At 44.3% G+C, this 25,797-nt stretch overlaps 1 protein-coding gene across 1 annotated transcript; it reads right to left on the bottom strand.

Moving 5' to 3' along the window:
- Nucleotides 1–257: 257 nt before the first annotated feature.
- Nucleotides 258–25,046, bottom strand: LOC120063345 (beta-adducin-like). Its single transcript, XM_039013675.1, has 15 exons — nucleotides 24,819–25,046; nucleotides 18,284–18,495; nucleotides 17,338–17,485; nucleotides 16,877–17,028; nucleotides 16,388–16,468; nucleotides 13,256–13,405; nucleotides 12,677–12,820; nucleotides 10,829–10,927; nucleotides 10,029–10,205; nucleotides 9,393–9,638; nucleotides 5,518–5,631; nucleotides 5,305–5,391; nucleotides 2,686–2,812; nucleotides 2,194–2,277; nucleotides 258–1,449 (listed from the first exon to the last, which is right to left on the bottom strand). Exons 2-15 carry the CDS (start codon nucleotides 18,446–18,448, stop codon nucleotides 1,184–1,186), a joined length of 2,040 nt encoding a protein of 679 aa, XP_038869603.1. The 5' UTR covers nucleotides 18,449–18,495; nucleotides 24,819–25,046; the 3' UTR covers nucleotides 258–1,183.
- Nucleotides 25,047–25,797: the final 751 nt, after the last annotated feature.

Here is a 25,797-nt window from a genome sequence, read left to right as displayed (position 1 = left end):
GAGGCGAGAAGAGAGAATAGGACTCGAGAGTATACAATAAAACATTTCCTCATGTCGTTATAAACAAAAACATATCTAACCAAGATGCATTAAAAAATAATATATATATATGTCGGCAAACATTAAGAATATTATTTTCCGTAAGTATCAGAACTAGAACTGGCCTTTACTGTACCTGACACTCATATGATCAAGTAAAGTACAGTTGCTAGGTTAACAAACAAATAACAGATCAAACCAAACTGGATTGAAATCAACTTAATATTTAATGACTGGTACATTTTAACCTTGGAACTTTTCACTTTACATTCTAATATGTAGATAATGTAAATAATACATTAAAAAAAGATATCACACATCAGCATTTAGATAACAGCTACTGATCATAAAAATAATTACAGCTGTAAAGACGTATTTTGTACACATATTTCAAATACAATTTTGGGGATAAGTGGAATGTTTAGTGCCTTTTAGTTGGGCTTCAGTTTGCAACATCAAGCAACAAGTTTATTCCATAATGAGTATATCATATCCTTGCTTGGTATTAGTGGCATTTATAGCTTTCAGGTTAATGTTGGGAATTACATTTTGTAAGTATTTATTTTCTTTTTCCCCCTGCTGTCTATGACTTGAATAGTTTATTTAAATGGAACAAGACTTTTGCCAAAAAGAGCACATTATTATACCTGCATAATTCTACATATACTGCACCTGTGCTCGCATTACTGTACATACCTGTGACCTTCATCTGACTATTAAAAACAAATAAATATGACAAGACCAGGGGGTGCCTATGAGGATGCTTCAATGCAACATTGGTTTATATGCATATACGTGTCAAGTGCATTACTTCTCATCATAAATAAGGGGTGCATAATTCAGTTGGAGTGTTGTTGATTCTATTTCATTTTGCATTGTTGTGGATTGTTTCATGATCATTTGTGAGTTGTAGAGAAACAATATTGCAAAAAAAACATAGAATTAGAATTACTTCTAAATCCTATGCACAAAAACAAGTAATGTTTTAACAAATTGTTTGATAGTATAGATAGAAGCGGGTGGGCACAAAGACGTGATGAGAGGGACTGAACCATACATTTAGGAAACTTGAGTGAGTGTGTTTGCCTCTGTGTATGTGGCTAGAAATGGAGTGGTTTGTGTCAGAAGCATTTTACATGTCCCCTCAAGTTTCAGCTTTCTCTTTCTGCTCTTTCTTCTTGCTCTTCTTTAGAAATGATGGGGCCTTGAACTTCTTTTTCTTCTTGGAGGGGGACTTGGAGGGGGATCCCTCAGGGGTGTTGCTGGGCAGTTTAGCGAGTGGCACAGCTGGGGGTGTAGAAGTGTCGTTGGTAGACAAAGCCTTCATCCCTTTCTCCAGCTCTTCCGTGGTCTGCTTCTCCTCCTCTCCATTCCCATTCTGCACTGCCGTGGAGGCTGTCTTAGTCTCATCTTGTTGGATAATTGGCGTAAAACAAAACAAAGAAAGAAATGCAATCAGATTAAATGGCTTTGTTTGTGTTATCAGCATGGAACAGTACACAGCAGACATGTCATGTCATTGCAGTTGTGCCCAACATGCTTGGCTATAGAGAGTGCAACAACTTCTTACAGTTTGTTTCTCAGTACTTACTATTGAAACAATATCTCAGTACCAGAGGGGTGCCCTATTAGTCAGTGTAGACAGACGAACATAGACAAAGACGAAGACAGAGACCGAAGGAGAGGGGTACATACAGTAGGTGTGGAGACAGATGGCCATCACAAGACAGCGCTGAAATGTGGCACATTTACAAAAACAACAACAACAACCACCACCAAACCTCACATCATCAGAACTGAAATCCCATGTTACTCAGACATTGAAATTCTTATACAATATTGTTCTAATTGAGATTCATGCACATCACTCCATGCATTGATATCAATGTATGTTTAATGCAAAAGTCCAAGTTACACATCTCAATTTGGATTTAAATATTTTAGAAAATATTTCATATCACCGATACTGATGCCCACATTTAGTGACTGTCAGTGCAACAGGCATTGTCAATGAGCAGTTGAAGAGGCACATAGTGGAGGCAACAGTACAGGGTCCCGCATATTATCATGTAGGAATTTGAGCAGTCCTTCTCTCCTGTATGCAAAGCAAGCAGAGACAGCTGAGTGTGTTCAGCACTCCCGGCCGAGTCTCACCTGAGGGTGGAGGATTGCAGGGGTGAGGGTTGTTGGTGGGGGAGATAGCTGGGGGAGACTCCTTCTTGTTCTCCACCTCATCCCCTACTGACGCACAGACAGACAGACAGACAGACAGACAGACAGACAGACAGACAGACAGACAGACAGACAGACAGACAGACAGACAGACAGACAGACAGACAGACAGACAGACAGACAGACAGACAGACAGACAGACAGACAGACAGACAGACAGACAGACAGACAGACAGACAGAGGAGAACATAGAGAGACAGCCAGTGTGGGGTGAGGAGTACATAGAGCTAATTCTAGTTAGCAATGTGCAAGAGTTGTGAGGCAGAGTTAGGAATGAATTAGGAATAGGTGAAAGAAAGACACATTAACTGTACAGTCTGAGTTAACTAAATGTTAAAATTCTATTGCTGAAGGATTATTTTGCTGTGACAATATAGTTCAAATTAAGATCTCTATCTGTAGCAGTGCACTTACCATCTCTGTGACCTTCTGCTTTCCTCTGCACCTCCTTGCGGTACTCCTCCAGCTCCTTGTCTGTCAGCTGGTTAAATGGGTTGGGGGTCTCCGGCTCAAGTTTTGCAAGTTCTGCCGGGTCTGGAGACTAGGATGAAAAGGAGAAGGGAAGGATATTATAATTTCTGTGGTTTTGTTAATCATTGTCAACCCAAGGGGTTTCCCCATCTCATTTCAGTTTCAACACCCAAATAATGACTACCCAGAAAAGATGTAGGTTGCTAAGTCTTCCAAGTCTTCTTTGTGTTTGCTCCCAAAAGAGCTCATTGGTTTGTCTTCATGGTTCATGTCTTCTCAGACCATCTTATTTATTTGTTTACCTTGTTGACTGAGAGCACACATTTTTACAGCAACGTGCAGATTTTTCTGGACCTGGGGAAGAGTAGCAGGGTGGAAGGTGAGGGGTTGAATTAATTAATTAATGAATGATACAATGAGAAGCAGGGGAGTGGGATGATTAGTGGGGATGGTTAGGCGGTCAAAGCAGCTTCTGCAGCTGGGTTAGGAATTTTATTTAACCAGGACAACAGGTTAATCATCACATCTCTTGCGACAAGACCACAGGGCCTCAGTTTTTATTAAATTTTTTAATAATATTTAATTTGAATGGGTTTGGAAACAAATGTAAACAACCACACACATACAGTTGAAGTCGGAAGTTCACATACACCTTAAACTCAGTTTTTCACAATTCCTGACATTTAATCCTCGTAAAAATTGTCTTAGGTAAGTTAGGATCACCACTTTATTTTAAGAATGCGAAATGTCAAAATAACAGTAGAGAGAATGATTAATTTCAGTTTTTATTTCTTTCATCACATTCCCAGTGGGTCAGAAGTTTACATACACTCAATTAGTATTTGGTAGCATTGCCTTTAAATTGTTTAACTTGGGTCAAACGTTTCGGGTAGCCTTCTACAAGCTTCCCACAATAAGTTGGGTGAGTTTTGGCCCATTCCTCCTGACAGGGCTGGTGTAACTGAGTCAGGTTTGTAGGCCTCCTTGCTCCCACACGCTTTTTCAGTTCTGCCCACAAATTTTCTATAGGATTGAGGTCAGGGCGTTGTGATGGCCACTCCAATACCTTGACTTTGTTGTCCTTAAGCCATTTTGTAACAACTTTGGAAGTATGCTTGGGGTCATTGTTCATTTGGAAGACCCATTTGCGACCAAGCTTTAACTTCCTGACTGATGTCTTGAGATGTTGCTTCAATATATCCACATAATTTTCCTACCTCATGATGCCATCTATTTTTTGAAGTGCACCAGTCCCTCCTGCAGAAAAGCACCCCCACAACATGATGCTGCCACCCGTGCTTCACGGGAGGGATGGTGTTCTTCGGCTTGCAAGCCTACCCCTTTTTCCTCCAAACATAACGATGGTCATTATGGCCAAACAGTTCTATTTTTGTTTCATCAGACCGGAGGACATTTCTCCAAAAAGTACGATCTTTGTCCCCATGTGAAGTTGCAAACTGTAGTCTGGCTTTTTTATGGCGGTTTTGGAGCAGTGGCTTCTTCCTTGCTGAGCGGCCTTTTAGGTTATGTCGATATAGGACTCGTTTTACTGTGGATATAGATACTTTTGTACCTGTTTCCTCCAGCATCTTCACAAGGTCCTTTGCTGTTGTTTTGGGATTGATTTGCACTTTTCGCACCAAAGTACATTCATCTCTAGGAGACAGAATGTGTCTCATTCCTGAGCGGTATGATGGCTACGCGGTCCCATGGTGTTTATACTTGCGTACTATTGTTTGTACAGATAAACGTGGTACCTTCCGGCGTTTGGAAATTGCTCCCAATGATGAACCAGACTTGTGGAGGTCTACAGTTTTCTTTCTGAGGTCTTGGCTGATTTCTTTTGATTTTCCCATGATGTCAAGCAAAGAGGCACTGAGGTTGAAGGTAGGCCTTGAAATACATCTACAGGTACACCTCCAATTGACTCAAATGATGTCAATTAGCGTATCAGAAGCTTCTAAAGCCATGACACCATTTTCTGGAATTTTCCAAGCTGTTTAAAGGCACAGTCAACTGAGTGTATGTAAACATCTGACCCACTGGAACTGTGATACAGTGAATTAAAAGTGAAATAATCTGTCTGTAAACAATTGTTGGAAAAATGACTTGTGTCATGCACAAAGTAGATGTCCTAACCGAGTACCCAAAACTTTAGTTTATTAACAAGAAATGTGCGGAGAGATTGAAAAATTAGTTTTAATGACTCCAACCTAAGTGTATGCAAACTTCCGACTTCAACTGTACATCTACACATATACAGTACATACTGTACATATACACACAGCAACAGCACATCCTCCATAGAATTCATTACATAACAATAATAATAATAATAATGTAGAGCTCTCTTTACTTGCACACAATATACTGTAGCTTGGTCGCCGGGCCCTGCCCCCAAGGGTCCACCACCCTGAAGGCCCCAACCCAACACAGGGCCTCAGTTTAACGTGAAAGACAGAAATACAGTACATCAAATCAAAACGTAAAAAACAAGCATTTACACATTCTCCTGCACTAGCCATTAACCACAGCACTGTAGGCCTAGTACTTGATCCTTACCGGTGGACTATCATCCGTTATGACACCGGCTAGTACTTGGGACTGGGGTCCTGCTGTTTTCATGTCCTGCCGGTTCTGCTGCCTGATCTGGAGATAAACAACAACATCAACAACAACCCGAAAGGCTGAAAACCCAGAACCAAACCATGCGATCCCTGCGGTATATCCATACTGTGACATCGTGGCTTACTGAGAGCATTAAGGCAGAAGTACCTTATTTCGTGTTTCCAGCACCTCTTGAGGGTTGGTAAAAAGAGGAACAAACTGATTTGAGTTCTCAATCTTGATGGCTCCACTACCTTGTTGCATCTCCTCTGTCTTCAGCCACTAAGGAAGGGGAGATGACAGTGTTACAGGTCAGGAGTTCTGCAGCATTACCCATCCCATAAACATACCATAAACATTGCTTCAAATGCTTTTCCTCCATCAACACATTTGTGCTTTCAATTACAAAAACAAATTGACATTTCTCATAAAGTTTCTCTTATATGAGAGAGAGGGAATGGCATTTGGCTGGGCAATGTGTCTTTCTTGAAGGACATCCTCCTGATATTCTATTGTATATAAACAGCCTTGGCTGTTTGACTCTGCATTCATGTTTTAATAAAATCATAGCCATCTTTTTAAACCATTATTTTAATACAGTGTTGTTGTTGTCATTTTTTATGCAGTGTTATTATTATCACACGTGTTCTCAGACAGATGGACAGAAACATCACTATCATGCCTTTCCTTTCCACCACCAGAGGGCAGACTCAGCACTGCAGTAATCAACACCAGCACTGGGCTTTCCCCTGCAATGCAGAGGACAAGAGAAAGAGAGAGTGGGAGGTACAGAAGAGGAGAGAGCGAGGGAGAGAGAGAAAGGGGGAGAGCTAGTCTCCTCCCCCTGCCTGGTGTATGAGGGTCTCTGCCTGCCTGGTATTGTTCTGTCTGAAAGGACTCCATTGCTGGAGCTCTCTGTAGCCATCTCTTTCCCTGAACTATTATAGCAAACAGCCTGTTTTTAAATAACTCTCCTTTTCATGCACACATGAATTAGTGGCACATGCATAGCTTTTAATAGCTGTTAAAGGCTACATCTGTTATTCATATTCCTTTGTGGAAATGCTAATATAATAGATATTTGAAATAAAAACAACAATGTAAATCTGTTAGATTACACTGAACAAAAATCTAAACGCAACATGCAACAATTTCAAAGATTTCACTGAGTTACAGTTCATATAAGGAAATCAGTCAGTTCAAATAAATTCATTAGGCCCAAGTCTATGGATTTCACATGACTGGGAATACAGATATGCATCTGTTGGTCACAGATACCTTAAAAAATGTAGGGGCGTGGATCAGAAAAACTGTCAGTATCTGGTGTGACCACCATTTGCCTAATGCATCTCCTTCGCATAAAGTTGATCAGGCTGTTGATTGTGGCCTGTGGAATGTTGTCCCACTGTCGTACACGTCGATCCAGAGCATGCTCAATGGGTGACATGTCTGTGAGTATGCAGGCCATGGAAGAACTGGGACATTTTAAGCTTCCAGGAATTGTGTACAGATCCTTGCAACATGGGTCCATGCATTATCAAGCTGAAAAATGAGGTGATGGCAGTGGATGAATGGCACGACAATGGGCCTCAGGATCTCGTCACGGTATCTCTGTGCATTCAAATTGCCATTGATAAAATGCAATTGCATTCATTGTCTGTAGCTTAGGCCTGCCCATACCATAACCCCACCACCACCATGGGGTACTCTGTTCACAACATTGACATCAGCAAACCCTTCACCCACACGACACCATACATGCTGTCTGCCATCTGGCTGGTGCAGTCGAAACCGGGATTAATCTGTGAAGAGTACACTTCTCCGGCCTGCCAGTGGCCATCGAAGGTGAGGATTTGCACACTGAAATCGGTTACGACGCCGAACTACAGTCAGGTCAAGACCCTAGTGAGGACAACGAGCACATGCAGATGCGCTTCCCTGAGATGGTTTCTGACAGTTTGTGCAGAAATTATTTGGTTGTGCAAACCCACAGTTTCATCAGCTGTCCAGGTGGTTGGTCTCAGACGATACCGCAGGTGAAGAAGCTGGAATCGGAGGTTCTGGGCTGGCGTGGTTACATGTGGTCTGCGGTTGCGAGGGCGGTTGCACGTGCTGCCAAATTCTCTAAAACGACATTGGAGGCGACTTATGATAGAGAAATTAACATTACATTCTCTGGCAAAAGCTCTGGTGGGCATTCCTGCAGTCAGCATGCCAATTGCACGCTCCCTCAAAACTTGAGACATCTGTGGCATTGTGTTGTGTGACAAAACAAAATATTTTAGAGTGGCCTTTTATTGCCGCTAGCACAAGGTGCACCTGTGTAATGATCACGCTGTTTAATCAACTTCTTGATATGCCACACCTGTCAGGGGGATGGATTATCTTGGCAAAGAAGAAATGCTCACTAAGAGGGACGTAAACTAATTTGTGTACAAAATAAGCTTTTTGTGCGTATGGAAAATGTCTGGGATCTTTCATTTTATTTATACATGTTGTGTTTATATTTTTGTTCAGTGTAGTATCCATTACCAGTTAGCATAAATGTTGGAATGAACATTGATTTGACAACAGAGATTGAGAATGGACACAAAGGAGGTAGTGGTACTAGTCTATGTACTACCTCCTAGGCTCCTCCCCAGTCCCCCTCTGAAACTAAGTAAGAAAGAAAGCCTTGTCCGAGCTAGACCGGCCCATAGGGCAGTAGCCTATCTCCTGTTTCTGTATTGAGAGGCAGCTTGATGTGCAAGTACACCCCTGGACAGGCCGCTAGTCCCCCACTCTACTAAGGCCCTCCTTATTGTGATGTGCTGATGTCCGGGGCTAGCCTAGCTCTCAGGTACTTACTGTGGTGTGCTGGTGTCCGGGGCTGGCCTAGCTCTCAGGTACTTACTGTGGTGTGCTGGTGTCCGGGGCTGGCCTAGCTCTCAGGTACTTACTGTGGTGTGCTGGTGTCCGGGGCTGGCCTAGCTCTCAGGTACTTACTGTGGTGTGCTGGTGTCCGGGGCTGGCCTAGCTCTCAGGTACTTACTGTGGTGTGCTGATGTCCGGGGCTGGCCTAGCTCTCAGGTACTTACTGTGGTGTGCTGGTGTCCGGGGCTGGCCTAGCTCTCAGGTACTTACTGTGGTGTGCTGGTGTCCGGGGCTGGCCTAGCTCTCAGGTACTTACTGTGGGGTGCTGGTGTCCAGGGCTGGCCTAGCTCTCGGGTACTTACTGTGGTGTGCTGATGTCCGGGGCTGGCCTAGCTCTCAGGTACTTACTGTGGTGTGCTGATGTCCGGGGCTGGCCTAGCTCTCAGGTACTTACTGTGGTGTGCTGGTGTCCGGGGCTGGCCTAGCTCTCAGGTACTTACTGTGGTGTGCTGGTGTCCAGGGCTGGCCTAGCTCTCAGGTACTTACTGTGATGTGCTGATGTCCGGGGCTGGCCTAGCTCTCAGGTACTTACTGTGGTGTGCTGGTGTCCGGGGCTGGCCTAGCTCTCAGGTACTTACTGTGGTGTGCTGGTGTCCGGGGCTGGCCTAGCTCTGAGGTACTTACTGTGGTGTGCTGGATTCCGGGCCTTGCCTAGCTCTCAGGTACTTACTGTGATGTGCTGATGTCCGGGGCTGGCCTAGCTCTCAGGTACTTACTGTGGTGTGCTGGTGTCCGGGGCTGGCCTAGCTCTCAGGTACTTACTGTGGTGTGCTGGTGTCCGGGGCTGGCCTAGCTCTCAGGTACTTACTGTGGTGTGCTGGTGTCCGGGGCTGGCCTAGCTCTCAGGTACTTACTGGGATGTGCTGATGTCCGGGGCTGGCCTAGCTCTCAGGTACTTACTGTGATGTGCTGATGTCTGGGGCTGGCCTAGCTCTCAGGTACTTACTGTGGTGTGCTGGTGTCCGGGGCTGGCCTAGCTCTCAGGTACTTACTGTGATGTGCTGATGTCTGGGGCTGGCCTAGCTCTCAGGTACTTACTGTGGTGTGCTGGTGTCCGGGGCTGGCCTAGCTCTCAGGTACTTACTGTGGTGTGCTGGTGTCCGGGGCTGGCCTAGCTCTCAGGTACTTACTGTGGTGTGCTGGTGTCCGGGGCTGGCTTGGTCCTGGTTTACCCTCAGGTAGGAGTTGGGGGTGTTGAGCCAGCGTGTCTTCGCCTGCTGCTGCCGCTGGGCGTAGGGGTGCTGGCGGGGTAACGGGTGCACCCCCTCCTCCTCAAACTGGAAGGAGTGGACCGTGGCGGGTACCTCCACCTCTCTCCGTGTCCGAGAGCGCTCCAGCAGCACGGGGAAGCGGTAGGCGTAGCCGGTACGGTAACCCTGGAGGGTGGGGAGAGGGAGGTTTATGTGTAATGTCCCCTGTCATGTCCAGTACTGTGTGTCTGACTGATGTATTGTCAATGTCCAATGTCCAGGGGTACAAGTGATCCATATGATCCACACCCTGAAGTTTAAAGTAGGTTAGACCTGTGTCTGGACCACTGTTATTTTCTGGATTTTCTAAGTACTGTTTATGGTGGATGTTAATTCATTAAGGTAGGGGGTGAGAATATCTATTTTAGTGCACGTCCTAAAGAACATTATACCTGCCCTATTCTTAATGACTGTCCCCATTACACTACTTTGAGCATTTTTGCACCATTGTAAATCATTCCACTACATTGAGAATGCTTGCAGCATTGTACATTTGTTTCTGTGTTGTGATCTCACCAGGTTGTCCAGGGTCCTCATGAGAGCCTCAAACTCGTGCTCCCCGAGTCGACTCTTGGTCAGGGGGCCGAAGGTAGACCCGGCCCAGCCCACGGTGCCTGCAGCGATGGGTTTGTGGATGGAGCGGTCCAGCATGATCAGGTTCTGCTCCCCTCCAGCGCTGCACAATGCTGACACCTGTCAGCACATCACAAGATTGCAGCAGTGTGTTATGCCTTGGGTTTGACACGCGGTACAGTTACAGTACTGCACATATGACAGTCAAAGTACAAGGGTACTAAGGCAAGGACAAGCAATCAGGCGTGAAACTGCCAAAGCTGTTCATGCGAATGCTATCACTCTCTCTCTTACACATACACACAAAGTCAACGAGCTAACATTCTGGCAGTTCTCTCTCTCTCTCGCTCTCGCTGTCTCTCTCTCTCTCTCTCTCTCTCTCTCTCTCTCTCTCTCTCTCTCTCTCTCTCTCTCTCTCACTGTCTCTCTCTCTCTCTCTCTCTCTCTCGCTGTCTCTCTCTCGCTGTCTCTCTCTCTCGCTGTCTCTCTCTCGCTGTCTCTCTCTCTCGCTGTCTCTCTCTCGCTCTCTCGCTCTCTCTCTCTCTCTCTCTCTCTCTCTCTCCTCTTCTCTCGCTCTCTCTCGCTCTTTAGCTCTCTTTGTTTCTCTCTCTCGTGCACACACAGTCACTGAGCTATGAGTCTGGGAGTTCTCTCACTCTCTCAATGGGGCAGTCAGAGTTGTGCCCCAAGCCTTTGGCAGGATGGAGCAGGCTGGATGGATGTCAGTATGTGTGTCTCTGTACCTGGATCTGACAGGCAGCCTGGATGTGGTAGATGGTGTAGAAAGCCTCTTCCACTGACTCCCCCAGGGCCACAATACCATGGTTTCGAAGCACCAGCACCTAGGAATAGAGTACATACAGTTGTGGCCAAAAGTTTTGAGAATGACACAAATATTAATTTTCACAAAGTCTGCTGCCTCAGTTTGTATGATGGCAATTTGCATATACTCCAGAATGTTATGAAGAGTGATCAGATGAATTGCAATTCATTGCAAAGTCCCTCTTTGCCATGCAAATGAACTGAATCCCCAAAAAACATTTCCACTGCTTTTCAGCCCTGCCACAAAAGGACCAGCTGACATGTCAGTGATTCTCTCATTAACACAGGTGTGGGTGTTGACGAGGACAAGGCTGGAGATCACTCTGTCATGCTGATTGAGTTTGAATAACAGACTGGAAGCTTCAAATGGAGGGTGGTGCTTGGAATCATTGTTCTTCCTCTGTCCATCATGGTTATCTGCAAGGAAACACGTGCCGTCATCATTGCTTTGCACAAAAAGGGCTTCACAGGCAAGGATATTGCTGCCAGTAAGATTGCACCTAAATCAACCATTTATCGGATCAGCAAGACCTTCAAGGAGAGCGGTTCAATTGTTGTGAAGTAGGCTTCAGGGCGCCCAAGAAAGTCCAGCAAGCACCAGGACCGTCTTCTAAAGTTGATTCAGCTGCGGGATCGGGGCACCACCAGTACAGAGATTGCTCAGGAATGGCAGTAGGCAGGTGTGAGTGCATCTGCACGCACAGTGAGGCGAATACTTTTGGAGGATGGCCTGGTGTCAAGAAGGGCAGCAAAGAAGCCACTTCTATCCAGGAAAAACATCAGGGACAGACTGATATTCTGCAAAAGGTACAGGGATTGGACTGCTGAGGACTGGGGTAAAGTCATTTTCTCTGATGAATCCAATTTCCGATTGTTTGGGGCATCCGGAAAAAAGCTTGTCCGGAGAAGACAAGGTGAGCGCTACCATCAGTCCTGTGTCATGCCAACAGTAAAGCATCCTGAGATCATTCATGTGTGGGGTTGCTTCTCAGTCAAGGGAGTGGGCTCTCACAATTTTGCCTAAGAACACAGCCATGAATAAAGAATGGTACCAACACATCCTCCGAGAGCAACTTCTCCCAACCATCCAGGAACAGTTTGGTGATGAACAATGCCTTTTCCAGCATGATGGAGCACCTTGCCATAACTAAGTGGCTTGGGGAACAAAACATCAATATTTTGGGTCCATGGCCAGGAAACTCCCCAGACCTTAATCCCATTGAGAACTTGTGGTCAATCCTCAAGAGGCGGGTGGACACCCGGGTGGACACCCAAATTCTGACAAACTCCAAGCATTGATTATGCAAGAATGGGCTGCCATCAGTCAGGATGTGGCCCAGAAGTTAATTGACAGCATGCCAGGGCGGATTGCAGAGGTCTTGAAAAAGAATGGTCAACACTGCAAATATTGACTCTTTGCATGAACTTCATGTAATTGTCAATAAAAACCTTTGACACTTATGAAATGCTTGTAATTATACTTCAGTATTCCATAGTAACATCTGACAAAAATATCTAAAGACACTGAAGCAGCAAACTTGTGGAAATTAATATTTGTGTCATTCTCAAAACTTTTGGCCACGACTGTACACTCTTATTTTTCTTTGACCCTGTCATCACAATTCTTATGGTTTCACAAAAAATATAGTAAATTGAGCTTATGTTTTCCCTATTATTGGAGATATTTGTCTCAAGCAGCAAATGAGCAGTATCAGAACTAAATCACAAGCATGTCACATTAACCCCTTGTTCTGCTGTAATGTCCTCACCTTACAGGTGGGCCCCAGGCTCTTCTGGAGCCCCACTCTGTCCTCCTCGTCCTCCATCAGCCTGTTGTAGTCGTAGTACGCTACCTCACCCACCAGCAAAGCCTCATGGGACAGCGGCAGGAGGCCACACTTCATGGCTGACACCTGCACACACAGACAACTAACTATAAGTCACAGTAGGATTTAGCATGGTTTTTCATGACGCCTAATCTTATATTGTCATCTAATACATTGTTATATTATACCTATTATTACTGTACATTTTAGTCATTTATCCAGAGCGACTTACAGTAGTGAGTGGATACATTTTTCGTACTTGTCCCCCGTGGAAATCGAACCCACAACCCTTGTGTTGCAAGCTCCATGCTCTACCAACACACCTCCAAATCTCAAGTGCAGGAGTACTACTACCGGGTGAGTCCTAGGACTCCACTCCATTAGAAAAAAACATTCTAAACTAATTACAGATGTGCAACAAGTGTGTGTGTGTGTGTGTGTGTGTGTGTGTGTGTGTGTGTGTGTGTGTGTGTGTGTGTGTGTGTGTGGGTGTGGGTGTGGGTGTGGGTGTGTGTGACTCACAGCGGTAGTGGCGGGGGTGTGGAGGTGCAGCAGACAGCGTACGTCTGGCCGGGTGGAGTAAATGGCTGAGTGAAGGCTGAAGGACCCCAGGTCTACCCCCAGGGGGGTGCTGCCCCTCTCCACCACCTCCCCCAGGATGTTCACCTTCACCTGGGAGGAGACAACTACGCATCAACACCACCAGCAGCAGCACTGAGATGAGTTCTATTTGGTTTTTACACTTGTTTGGATACTTAGTTGTTCCTGACAAAACTAGCACCTGTATATATTTATGTAATGCCTATTACATTCCTATTACAGTCCTATTACAGTCCTATTACAGTGCATATTACCATTTTTATTACAATGCAAAGCAAAACAAAAAAGGTCGCTTGATGAAGACATTCTGTGATAATCGAAAACTTCAACAAGCATTTCTCAACGGCTGGCCATGCCTTCCTCCTGGCGACTCCAACCTTGGCCAACAGCCCCGCCCCCCCCCCCCCCCCCCCCCCCCCCCGCTGCTACTCGCCCAAGCCTCCCCAGCTTCTCCTTTACCCAAATCCAGATAGCAGATGTTCTGAAAGAGCTGGAAAACCTGGACCCATACAAATCAGCTGGGCTTGACAATCTGGACCCCCTATTTCTGAAACTGTCCGCCGCCATTGTCGCACCCCCTATTACCAGCCTGTTCAACCTCTCCTTCGTATCATCTGAGATCCCCAAGGATTGGAAAGCTGCCGCGGTCATCCCCCTCTTCAAAGGGGGAGACACCCTGGACCCAAACTGTTACAGACCTATATCCATCCTGCCCTGCCTATCTAAGGTCTTCGAAAGCCAAGTCAACAAACAGATCACTGACCATCTCGAATCCCACCGTACCTTCTCCGCTGTGCAATCCGGTTTCCGAGCCGGTCACGGGTGCACCTCAGCCACGCTCAAGGTACTAAACGATATCATAACCGCCATCGATAAAAGACAGTACTGTGCAGCCGTCTTCATCAACCTGGCCAAGGCTTTCGACTCTGTCAATCACCATATTCTTATCGGCAGACTCAGTAGCCTCGGTTTTTCTAATGACTGCCTTGCCTGGTTCACCAACTACTTTGCAGACAGAGTTCAGTGTGTCAAATCGAAGGGCATGTTGTCCGGTCCTCTGGCAGTCTCTATGGGGGTACCACAGGGTTCAATTCTCGGGCCGACTCTTTTCTCTGTATATATCAATGATGTTGCTCTTGCTGCGGGCGATTCCCTGATCCACCTCTACGCAGACGACACCATTCTGTATACTTCTGGCCCTTCCTTGGACACTGTGCTATCTAACCTCCAAACGAGCTTCAATGCCATACAACACTCCTTCCGCGGCCTCCAACTGCTCTTAAACGCTAGTAAAACCAAATGCATGCTTTTCAACCGTTCGCTGCCTGCACCCGCACGCCCGACTAGCATCACCACCCTGGACGGTTCCGACCTAGAATATGTGGACATCTATAAGTACCTAGGTGTCTGGCTAGACTGCAAACTCTCCTTCCAGACTCATATCAAACATCTCCAATCCAAAATCAAATCTAGAGTCGGCTTTCTATTTCGCAACAAAGCCTCCTTCACTCACGCCGCCAAACTTACCCTAGTAAAACTGACTATCCTACCGATCCTCGACTTCGGCGATGTCATCTACAAAATAGCTTCCAATACTCTACTCAGCAAACTGGATGCAGTTTATCACAGTGCCATCCGTTTTGTTACTAAAGCACCTTATACGACCCACCACTGCGACCTGTATGCCCTAGTCGGCTGGCCCTCGCTACATGTTCGTCGTCAGACCCACTGGCTCCAGGTCATCTACAAGGCTATGCTAGGTAAAGTGCCGCCTTATCTCAGTTCACTGGTCACGATGGCTACACCCACCCGTAGCACGCGCTCCAGCAGGTGTATCTCACTGATCATCCCTAAAGCCAAAACCTCATTTGGACGCCTTTCCTTCCAGTTCTCTGCTGCCTGCGACTGGAACGAATTGCAAAAATCTCTGAAGTTGGAGACTTTTATCTCCCTCAACAACTTTAAACATCTGCTATCCGAGCAGCTAACCGATCGCTGCAGCTGTACATAGTCCATCGGTATATAGCCCACCCAATTTACCTACCTCACCCCCCATACTGCTTTTATTTATTTACTTTTCTGCTCTTTTGCACACCAGTATCTCTACTTGCACATGATCATCTGATGATTTATCACTCCAGTGTTAATCTGCTAAATTGTAATTATTCAATTTATTGCCTACCTCCTCATGCCTTTTGCACACATTGTATATAGATTCTCTTTTTTTCTACCATGTTATTGACTTGTTTATTGTTTACTCCATGTGTAACTCTGTGTTGTTGTCTGTTCACACGGCTATGCTTTATCTTGGCCAGGTCGCAGTTGCAAATGAGAACTTGTTCTCAACTAGCCTACCTGGTTAAATAAAGGTGGAAAAAAAAAAAAAAAAAAAAAGGTGAGCAAAAGCATTATTTAATAAGTTGACTGAATAATTAGTACTTATCTATGTCAACCAGAAACAAATCAGCTTATGTTTTATCATACAATATCAAATATGGTTCAGGGTTAACAAGCAGCACACTTATCACTGAATATTTGTTTTCCAATGAAGTGGACATCTTTAGTTTCCTTTGTGACTGTGGCGCATCGTTAGCACAGTTAGAACAATGAGACAGATATTTCACCAGTGGTATAAATGTGAAGCATCCGGTTGGTGTTTCCACTCACCACCAAATATGGTTATGAGAGGAAGCCCAGTGGCCGGCAGTGGGAGAAGATGGAGCGAGACGGATTTTGGCAGACATTCTACTAATTTTCTTATTGATGAAACATTTGATCTCCATACAATTTCCTGTTTCCAAAACTATCTGTAACAGAGTGGACTGTGTTTTGTAGATTGTTTACAAGGAGTGCAAGGGAAATTGAGTTATTGCACACACACACTTCACAGAGTAGGTGTTCCCTAATGGAAATATGAAAATAAATGCTTGAACGCTCTGCCCACCTCCTTGCTTGTTCTGCCCACTATGATTCCTTTGCTCCCATTGGAAACGACAGACTCTGGTCTATCTTGGGTTAGTTATAAAAAATCTTCGACATTAGTAGTGAACTCACCAGGCTAGAGGCAGTGACCTCACCATAGGCCAAGCCATTGGGCGGAACCAGGAAGTGCTCCTGTTCCTTACTGACACGCAGCTGACAGGAGACAACACACACACAACTCTGTCAGATATCAAACTTTACAAACAGAGAGAGGGATAGAGATAAGGAAGGGATGGGTAGAAAAACAAACAGAGAGAGAATGAGGCCAAATGTAAAAATAGAAAGCACAAAGAGAGAGAGAAAGTTAAGTAGTGACAAAAAAGCTGTGATGTTGTCCTTTCAAAATTAGTTCCATAAGTGCATAGTCAAGTATCTGCTTCAAAGTTTCAAAACCTGCATACAATTTTACCCTCATGGACATTGTAATGGTAATTATGTTACTAAAACCATCTCTTTTGACAGTAGTGCTTTTTTGCATTGTCAAAATAGGGTTCTAAAAGAACAAAGCAAAATAATGAAAGAAAGACCAAAAGAGTGTGTCAGCCAGGCAGGTCTACTCACGGTGAGGCAGGTGTGGCTGAGCTGGGCCCAGCCGTAGAGGTCCAGAAGGCGGTGGACACTGGCTAGTTTACAGCGCATCAGCCTCTCTCCCTTCACCATGCTGCTGGGCTCCGAGCCATGCAGGTCATTGATGGGCGTCACCATCATCATGCCTACACAGGGAAAGATTGAAAGTAGAGAGGAGTCAATAGCAGATCAGAGAACATTATCTTGTGTGTTTGTTTGTTAATCTTTTGGTCAGGTGATTTACTTGTCTGTGTCTTGGTGTTAGACATGTATTTGATGTGTATTTGAACCTGTACATCCATGAATATGTTTATTTATGTGTGCATGTTTATTTCTGAGTGTGTGTATGTGTATGTGCGTCCGCATGCATGTGTGTGTGTGTGTGTGTGTGTGTGTGTGTGTGTGTGTGTGTGTGTGTGTGTGTGTGTGTGTGTGTGTGTGTACCTACACATTACCTGTACTGGAGGGGGAGGTGGATAAGGCGGCAGGGGAGCCTTGAGAGGCCATGTAGTCAGCTATCTGCCTCAGAGCCCAGAGGTTGGAGCTGCTGCCTCCCTTCTTCATCTGTTCCTGGATCAGAACATCCAGCTCCTCCCGGAAAGACTACACACACACACACACACACACACACACACACACACACACACACACACACACACACACACACACACACACACACACACACACACACACACACACACACACACACACACACACACACACACACACACACACACACACACACACACACAGACACACATACACCCAGCACACACGCAGCATGCATACGCACGTACACACACAGGACAAGCTATTAACATGGTAGTTAAAATACACCCACAATTAGCCTGAGAGCTAAAACACTCAGAACGGTACAGGCTAGTTGCTAGATTATTAGAAACTGGTGTGCTAGATTAGGGTTGGAGTGAAAAGCTACAGGATGCTAGCTCTCCAGGAACAGGGTTGGAGAGCCCTAACATAGACTGACCAGGTGAATCCAGGTGAAAGCTATGATCCCTTATTGATGTCACTTGTTAAATCCACTTCAATCAGTGTAGATGAAGGGGAGGAGACAGGTTAAAGAAGGATTGTTAAGCCTTGAGACAACAGAGACATGTAATGTGTGTGTGTGAAGGAGGGTGAAGGGTGAGGGTGAAGGGTTATGGTAGTAAGTGCCAGGCGCACCGGTTTGTGTCAAGAACTGCACCGCTGTTGATACACACAGGTCCCTGTATGTATCAAGAGGGTCTCTTTTAATACTCTTGAAAAGTCTCCCACACACATACAGTATGTGTATATGCACACACAGAGACACACAGACGTGTGTGCACACTCACACATAGACCCAAGCCGACTGGACGCACACACAAGAACATGCACACACACAGTGAGTGTACTCACCGGGCTCTGCAGGAGGCTGGAGACCCGTTTCTTGTGTTGGGGCTCAGAGGAGCCGGGTGTGTAGTGTTGTGGAGACACCAGGGCCTCGGGGACCCTATCACTAGGGGCCCCATCAATGGGGCTCCACTGCACAGGCGTGCCCTTAGGGGTGGGCGAGGTGCTCATCTTCTACTGTTCACAGGGGGGTGCCACAGGACGATGAGTGGGAAGAGCTGGGGAGAGAGGAGAGGGAAAATAAAATTCATTGCAGTTTCAAAGAGATATATTTAGCATTTTGTGAAGAACTTAATTTAATGCAAAATGCAATGCACAATAAATACAGTGCATGCATATGCTGTAATACATTTGAGTTTAATGTTGTCTAACCTGCTGCAGTTACCAATCATTAGCCTTAAAGATGGAGTCTGCAGTAGGGGAAATAGCGCCACTGGCCGCCCCACCACTGTTGTCACTGATTTTGTTGCCGAGCTGAGGAGCGTCGGGCAGCATGGTCAAACAACATTGCAGTACATATTGTGCTCTTCTATCGTGCGTGCAATGATGTCAGAGGGGGAAAAACTGTGTTCGTTGTTTGTTGTAATTTTGTTGTTTTAATATCACAAACGGATGGCTGTTTCACCATTAAGGATTCCAGCTTTAAATGTCAACATAGACACAAACACAGAAGCCTTCCTCCCACCCCACACTAGGGATGAGCTATTCCACAGCGTAAAGCCTGTGTGTGCCGTAGGCTGGGGAGTGGAGAAATGCAGCATTAGCAGTAAGAGCTCAGACAGCAGCATTACGACAGGAAGTCAACTCAATCATAGATGACCAGTAATTGGAGAACCAGTAAAGAATTACCGGAAAGGTTTTCAAAAAGAGCCAACCAACCTTCACCCAGTAAACACACACATTTACAGGCACTCACGCACACACGCACACACACACACACACACACACACACACACACACACACACACACACACACACACACACACACACACACACACACACACACACACACACACACACACACACACACACACACACACATTTCTGCTAAAAGCAGATTAGACCCTTAACACGCCACACCCTCTCTCCTGTGCTGACACAAATTCAAAACTGAACTGCTCAGATTAGCCACATATAGCTCACAACATCACATAAAAATATCCCGCCCTGGTAGGGTAAACATCTGAAGAACAGGCAAACATAGTGATGAAATATACAATTAGCCTACACCAACTGCAGGAACATCAGTGATGGTAAATGTATAGTTAACCAAACTAATGTAGGCTATGTTCGTTTACAAATTACAAAAATACAAATACATACATTTATATTTAGTTTGAACTATTCCTTTAGATATTAAATGGTGAATTTCAGGATGCACTTTGTGTTGGTATGGTTTCCTAAGCTCGTAAACAGTTTTTAACCATAATCTGTAAACATTCAAGTATCTAAATGCACTCCTAACTCCTCCTCTAACGGATTCACTCTACTCCCAAACACTTACACTTTGGAGTGTCTGCAAACCAAATGGCACCATATTCCCTATATAGTGCACTACACTTGACCAGGGCCCATAAGGCTATACTATATAGGGAAAAGGGTGCCATTTGGCACACAACCTGTGAGTGTGTCAAAACTGTCTGGTTCTTTGTGTGAGAGTCACTGCAAGTGGGCACAGCTGCTGAGAGGAGAGTAGCAGACAGAGAGCAGCTCTCTCTCTCTCCAGGGAGGGCTATAATGACTAGGACGTCACAGAGGTCGGGCTTTAGTAGTCTATACCCATTTCTACCTCCTTCTCCTTCCCCACTATTAGAGCACAACATTGCATTAGTGAAAACCAAGACCGTTCTCAGGGCAGGCCTGGTTGTAGCTAGATATGTTCAAGTCGCGTCAGGAACAATTTTAACATTTTAGCTAACCCTAACCTAATTCTCCTAACCTGCCACGCTAATCCTCCTAACCTGCTGCTTAAGTTCTCCTAACCTGCTACGAAAGTCTCTTCTGCTAGTCAAAACCGGTAGACCTGCCCTGAGAGCAGTGAGAGTATCCACTAATTCGATACTGCTATTAGAGCTGGGCAAGCCTCTTCACCTGAGCTCCAGGAAAACCCAGAGGAAAGAGAGGGGAGCTCTGACAGGCGAAACCTATGCCCTCAGTTCACTCACCTCCCATTGCTGCTGCTTATGATGAGCATCTCTGCCAGTCCAAATTAGGAGCTGGACATGTGGAAACCACATTAAATGTCCATATGCATTACATGCATTTATCAACCCTTATAAATGCACAAATGTTCCTGATATGGCAGCCGAGTCTTTCTCCTGACTGAGAGCAGGAGATGCAGTTAGAGGAACTAGGGGGTGAATAGGAGTATAATGAGGGCTCCCACGTGGCGCGGCGGTCTAAGGCACTGCATCTCAGTGCTAGAGGCATCACTACAGACCCTGGTTCGAATCCATGCTGTATCACAGCTGGCCGTGATTGGGAGTCCCATCGGGTGGTGCACAATCGTCCAGCGTTGTTAGGGTTTGCCGGGGTAGGCCATCATTGTAAATAAGAATTTGTTCTTAACTAACTTGCCTATTTAAATAAAAAATAAACACAAGGAATCCCAAATTGATTTCTCTGGCCAGGCTTTCATTAGGTTAATGAGGGAAATTGCAGTTAATGGACATAAACTAATTATGTACCTACTTTGGAAAAAGTCAGCATTGATTCTGTCTTGTTTACCCATGCTAACCCGCTTTTAACTCAGCCAGTTGTCACACCTAACACATTTAAAATAAGCTATATTGGTGAATATTATCTTTGTCATTGGAACTTTAGATCTAAACACCCTCTCATTTCAAGTTCTAAAAATAGCAGAAAACTCAGTCTTAATATTTTCCTGCATATTTATGGACATAATGAGCTAATCTTTAATAAATGAATAGTCCAAATTGCATTATCAGATTTTTTAAATCAAAGTCCCTCTTGGGCAGTAATGGGAGGGCAGTTAACATTTTAAATGAACCCTTGTATAATATCAGCAGTCTCATATCTTCTGTGCTCTGGTCCTCATGATTTATTCAGATCATTTAATAGCATGGGTGTGTTGTTAAAGGAACAGACGCACAGGAAAGACAAAGAGACACATTAATTTGTGATTGGACTGATAATACATTATGTAACATGATCGTGACCAGGGGTAAATGGTTTCATGTTCTGCTGTATAAGCTGCATTCAATAATCTTTCATTTGATATAATCTGTCCAACCACCACCATCTAGACATGCAAAACATGCCCCAGGATTGGAGCAGGCCTATTCTGAAAGGATGCTATGGTTTCATTTATAGTTATCCACAATGACGCCAATAAACTGAACATAATAAATTATGGGTGGGCAGACTTCTGATCCTTTGACTGTCACGCATTATCTAGGTGAGAACAACATATCGTATGAAAGGAAGTTAACTGGAATGAAATATGAAATTGTAATCTTCACAACAATAGAAACATCTATGAGAAATAGATAAGCAGCTTGAAAGTTCCACTGATGAACTGTGATCTTGAGAATGCATTTTCATCTTGACATTTTCTCTCCAGACAGCAATGTATCCCCTCTCCTCCGCTCCAGCATCCCTCTCACTTTCTCTTCAACCATTAGGTCTCTATACACTATTGATTTTTTTACTAACTTCATACAGATAATGTTTATGATAAGTATCAGTATCTGGAACATAAAATATATACCACATCTTACCTTACGTGTAGTTTCTCTGTATGTACCTGTACAATTGAACAGATTCCATCTAGTCGCTAAACGCCACCTTTCTAATGTTTCTGTTTTTATTGAATAACAAAAAATATATAATTCTGCCACTTATTTTCCTTCAAAATATGTTTGCCTAATGATAGCCAGTATGCACATATCTACAGTTGAAGTCTGAAGTTTACATACACCTTAGCCAAATACATTTAAACTCAGTTTTTCACAATTCCTGACATTTAATCCTCGTAAAAATTCCCTGTCTTAGGTCAGTTAGGATCACCACTTGAAATGTCAGAATAATAGTAGAGAGAATGATTTATTTCAGCTTTTATTTCTTTCATCACATTCCCAGTGGGTCAGAAGTTTACATACACTCAATTAGTATTTGGGTGCATTGCCTTTAAATTGTTTAACTTGGGTCAAACGTTTCGGGTAGCCTTCCACAAGCTTCCCACAATAAGTTGAGTGAACTTTGGCCCATTCCTCATGACAGGGCTGGTGTAACATTTTCTATAGGATTGAGGTCAGGGCTTTGTGATGGCCACTCCAATACCTTGACTTTGTTGTCCTTAAGCCATTTTGCAACAACTTTGGAAGTATGCTTGGGGTCATTGTCCATTTGGAAGACCCATTTGTGACCAAGATTTAACTTCCTGACTGATGTCTTGAGATGTTGCCTCAATATATCCACATAATTTTCCTGCCTCATGATGACATCTATTTTGTGAAGTGCACCAGTCCCTCCTGCAGCAAAGCACCCCCCACAACATGATGCTGCCACCCCCGTGCTTCACGGTTGGGATGGTGTTCTTCGACTTGCAAGCATCCCCCTTTTTCCTCCAAACATAACGATGGTCATTATGGCCAAACAGTTCTATTTTTGCTTCATCAGACCAGAGGACATTTCTCCAAAAAGTACGATCTTTGTCCCTGTGTGCAGTTGCAAACCGTAGTCTGGCTTTTTTATGGCGGTTTTGGAGCAGTGCTGAGCAGCCTTTTAGGTTATGTCGATATAGGACTCGTTTTACTCTGGATATAGATACTTTTGTACCTGTTTCCTCCAGCATCTTCACAAGGTCCTTTGCTGTTGTTCTGGGATTGATTTGCACTATTCGCACCAAAGTACGTTCATCTCTAGGAGACAGAACGTGTCTCCTTCCTGAGCGGTATGACGGCTGCGTGGTCCCATGGTGTGTATACTTGCGTACTATTGTTAGTACAGATGAACATGGTAACTTCGGGCATTTGGGAATTGCTCCCAAGGATGAACCAGACTTGTGGAGGTCTAAAAAAAATTGTCTGAGGACTTGGCTGATTTCTTTTGATTTTAGTTTGATAACAAGAAATTTGTGGAGTGGTTGAAAAACGAGTTTTAATGACTCCAACCAAAGTGTATGTAAACTTCCGACTTCAACAGTATATATTAAGAAACATCGTTTTTTTCTGTCAGAAAATAGACATTTCCATTAAAGGGGGCGTTTTCTCCCAAGTTACCTTAACGATGATGTGATTATAATAGGTGATTCAAGCAATAGCTAATTATAAGATATACTTCATGAATATAAACATGCATGAAGTCACTTGACTAGGATGACTAAAGCTTCTGTTCAACATAATTTATCATCCATTCAAAACAATGCTCTGGGGGTTGTAAATTACATTCAAATGTCTCCTGAAAAAAAAAAAAAATCCTTCCTATTTTGTACAGTTCCTTCATGACAGCATCCCTGCATCCCTCATGGGGCCGCCGCCCCATGGCCCCTGAATGGCTGCCTAGCAACCAGACGAGCAGCGCTGCAACATCAGCACCAAGGTAGCACCCACTGCGCGACTGATTTTTCAGCCCTGCCTGGCAGCTTGGTTGAAGATAACAAAGGTTAAGACAACGTTATTCTAATATCCCATGACTCTTTGCAACAATTGGACCAGCTATGCTAGTTAGCAACAACGCTGGTCCCAGATGTGTGACGGTCATCATTGTCTCAACCTGTAGAGTTTCGACCTAGCCTGGTAGGCAGATCTAAACGAATGGCCATGCACACGCAATATGCCAAGCTATAGAGCAGGGGCCTGTTATGGTGGTACCCAGACGGTACGTGTGAGGCGGAGGGGGCCACTTCTGTTCATCACGAATCCAATTATAGCCTGCCTACACAAACCCCAACCTGCATAATAAAAAGCGACTAACCAATCACCAAAGATTAAAAAAATAAAGAATGCATCCATGCAAGACGGTCCTTCTCGTGATATAATCCAATTCATGTTATGCGATTTAACGTTTGAAAATAAGAGCACTGTGCCGCGCATATCAGCAAATACAAACAAAACCATGTAATTCGTATAGAGCCAAGAGAAACGTATTTCTTCCATCGAAATAAATACATATGATATAATTCTCATGAATAATGCCTATAAACCGTAAGACTGCCTCCATGTTTGCTGCTGCAAAACAGCTTGCTGGTGATGATTAGCAGGCCAATAAAAATGTAAAGGCTGCAAAGTTGTGAGGAAACGGTGAAGCAGCTACCTCTTAGAATTAGTTTATTATTGGGAATTATAAATGTTATTACTTTCCGGTTAGAAACGATTTTATTTTCTACATCTGATACTGGTCATTGTCAGATCAGTGTTATGGCATGCATCACACTACTAGCAAAGGATCAATAGACTACATTTCAATGTCGTATCGCCCAATGGATGGTCACGAAAATGTTGATAGCTTAAATTACAAAAAACGAAATTACATCAAAGTAAAAAAATAACTTCTGATAGCTGGTTATGTCTGTTCTTACCTCACTGCATTCTCTGCGGCTTTTCTTTTGTGGATGCGCGTCACACCCTCTGCCTTAGGACTTAAAACCCAAACAACAGAATCTGCTATAATTAAAATGCAACGCTAATGTTTATAGCCCTAGGTTATTCCGTTATGTCTTCCTATACCGCGGCCGCCTGCTGTATATCCCCGCTGTTTTTCATCGTTGAGCGCGCCTGGACCAGCCCATTGCCACGCCTGCCCACACTCCAACACCCTGACCGCTGCAAGGGTCTTCTGCACGATTCCGACACCACCTGCACTCCCCAAAATTCGACAGCAATTCATTTTTCTGTAAGATTTAATAGCACTTAGGCACATTGTTTTCTTTGTGTGGTAATTTTCCACTTGGAATTTAATGCAAATGTAGTGCACACCAGCATGGTGTTATTGTTTTATTTTTGTCCTATGGCAACCTGGAATTGTAATATTGCAAAAACATTGAAGCTGTGACCACGAATTACAATCTGGCGCCACCTTGTGCTCAAAATAAGGACTCCAAGGAAACAAAATGCACAACAAACAAAGCCCCATTACCCTTCACAGGCATGGCATGAAAGTGGGCCTGTGGGCTGGGGTCAATATTCAAGTATGATTAAATGTTAGTTAAATTACATTTAGAAGTGCATATATTTTACATTGAGTGTTTGTTAGGTAAGTAATGGTATACAAGTTTTGCATGGACCTACAGTGCATTCAAGTATTCATACTCCTTGACTTACTCCACATTGTTACAGCCTGAATTCAAAATTGATTAATATATTCTCACCCATCTACACACCCCTTAATGACAAAATGAAAACATGTTTTTAGAAATTTTTGCAGATGTACTGAAAATGAAATACAGAAATATATAATTGACATACATTTTCAAACCAGAGACAATACTTTGTAGAAGCAACTTTATTAGCGATTACAGCTGTGAGTGTTTCTGTGTAAGTCTCCAAGAGGTTTGCACA

This window comes from Salvelinus namaycush, chromosome 18, assembly GCF_016432855.1.
Source record: "Salvelinus namaycush isolate Seneca chromosome 18, SaNama_1.0, whole genome shotgun sequence".
NCBI lineage: Eukaryota > Metazoa > Chordata > Actinopteri > Salmoniformes > Salmonidae > Salvelinus > Salvelinus namaycush.
Note: the sequence above shows the minus strand (reverse complement) of the source record. Positions and strands in the feature narration are given on the sequence as shown.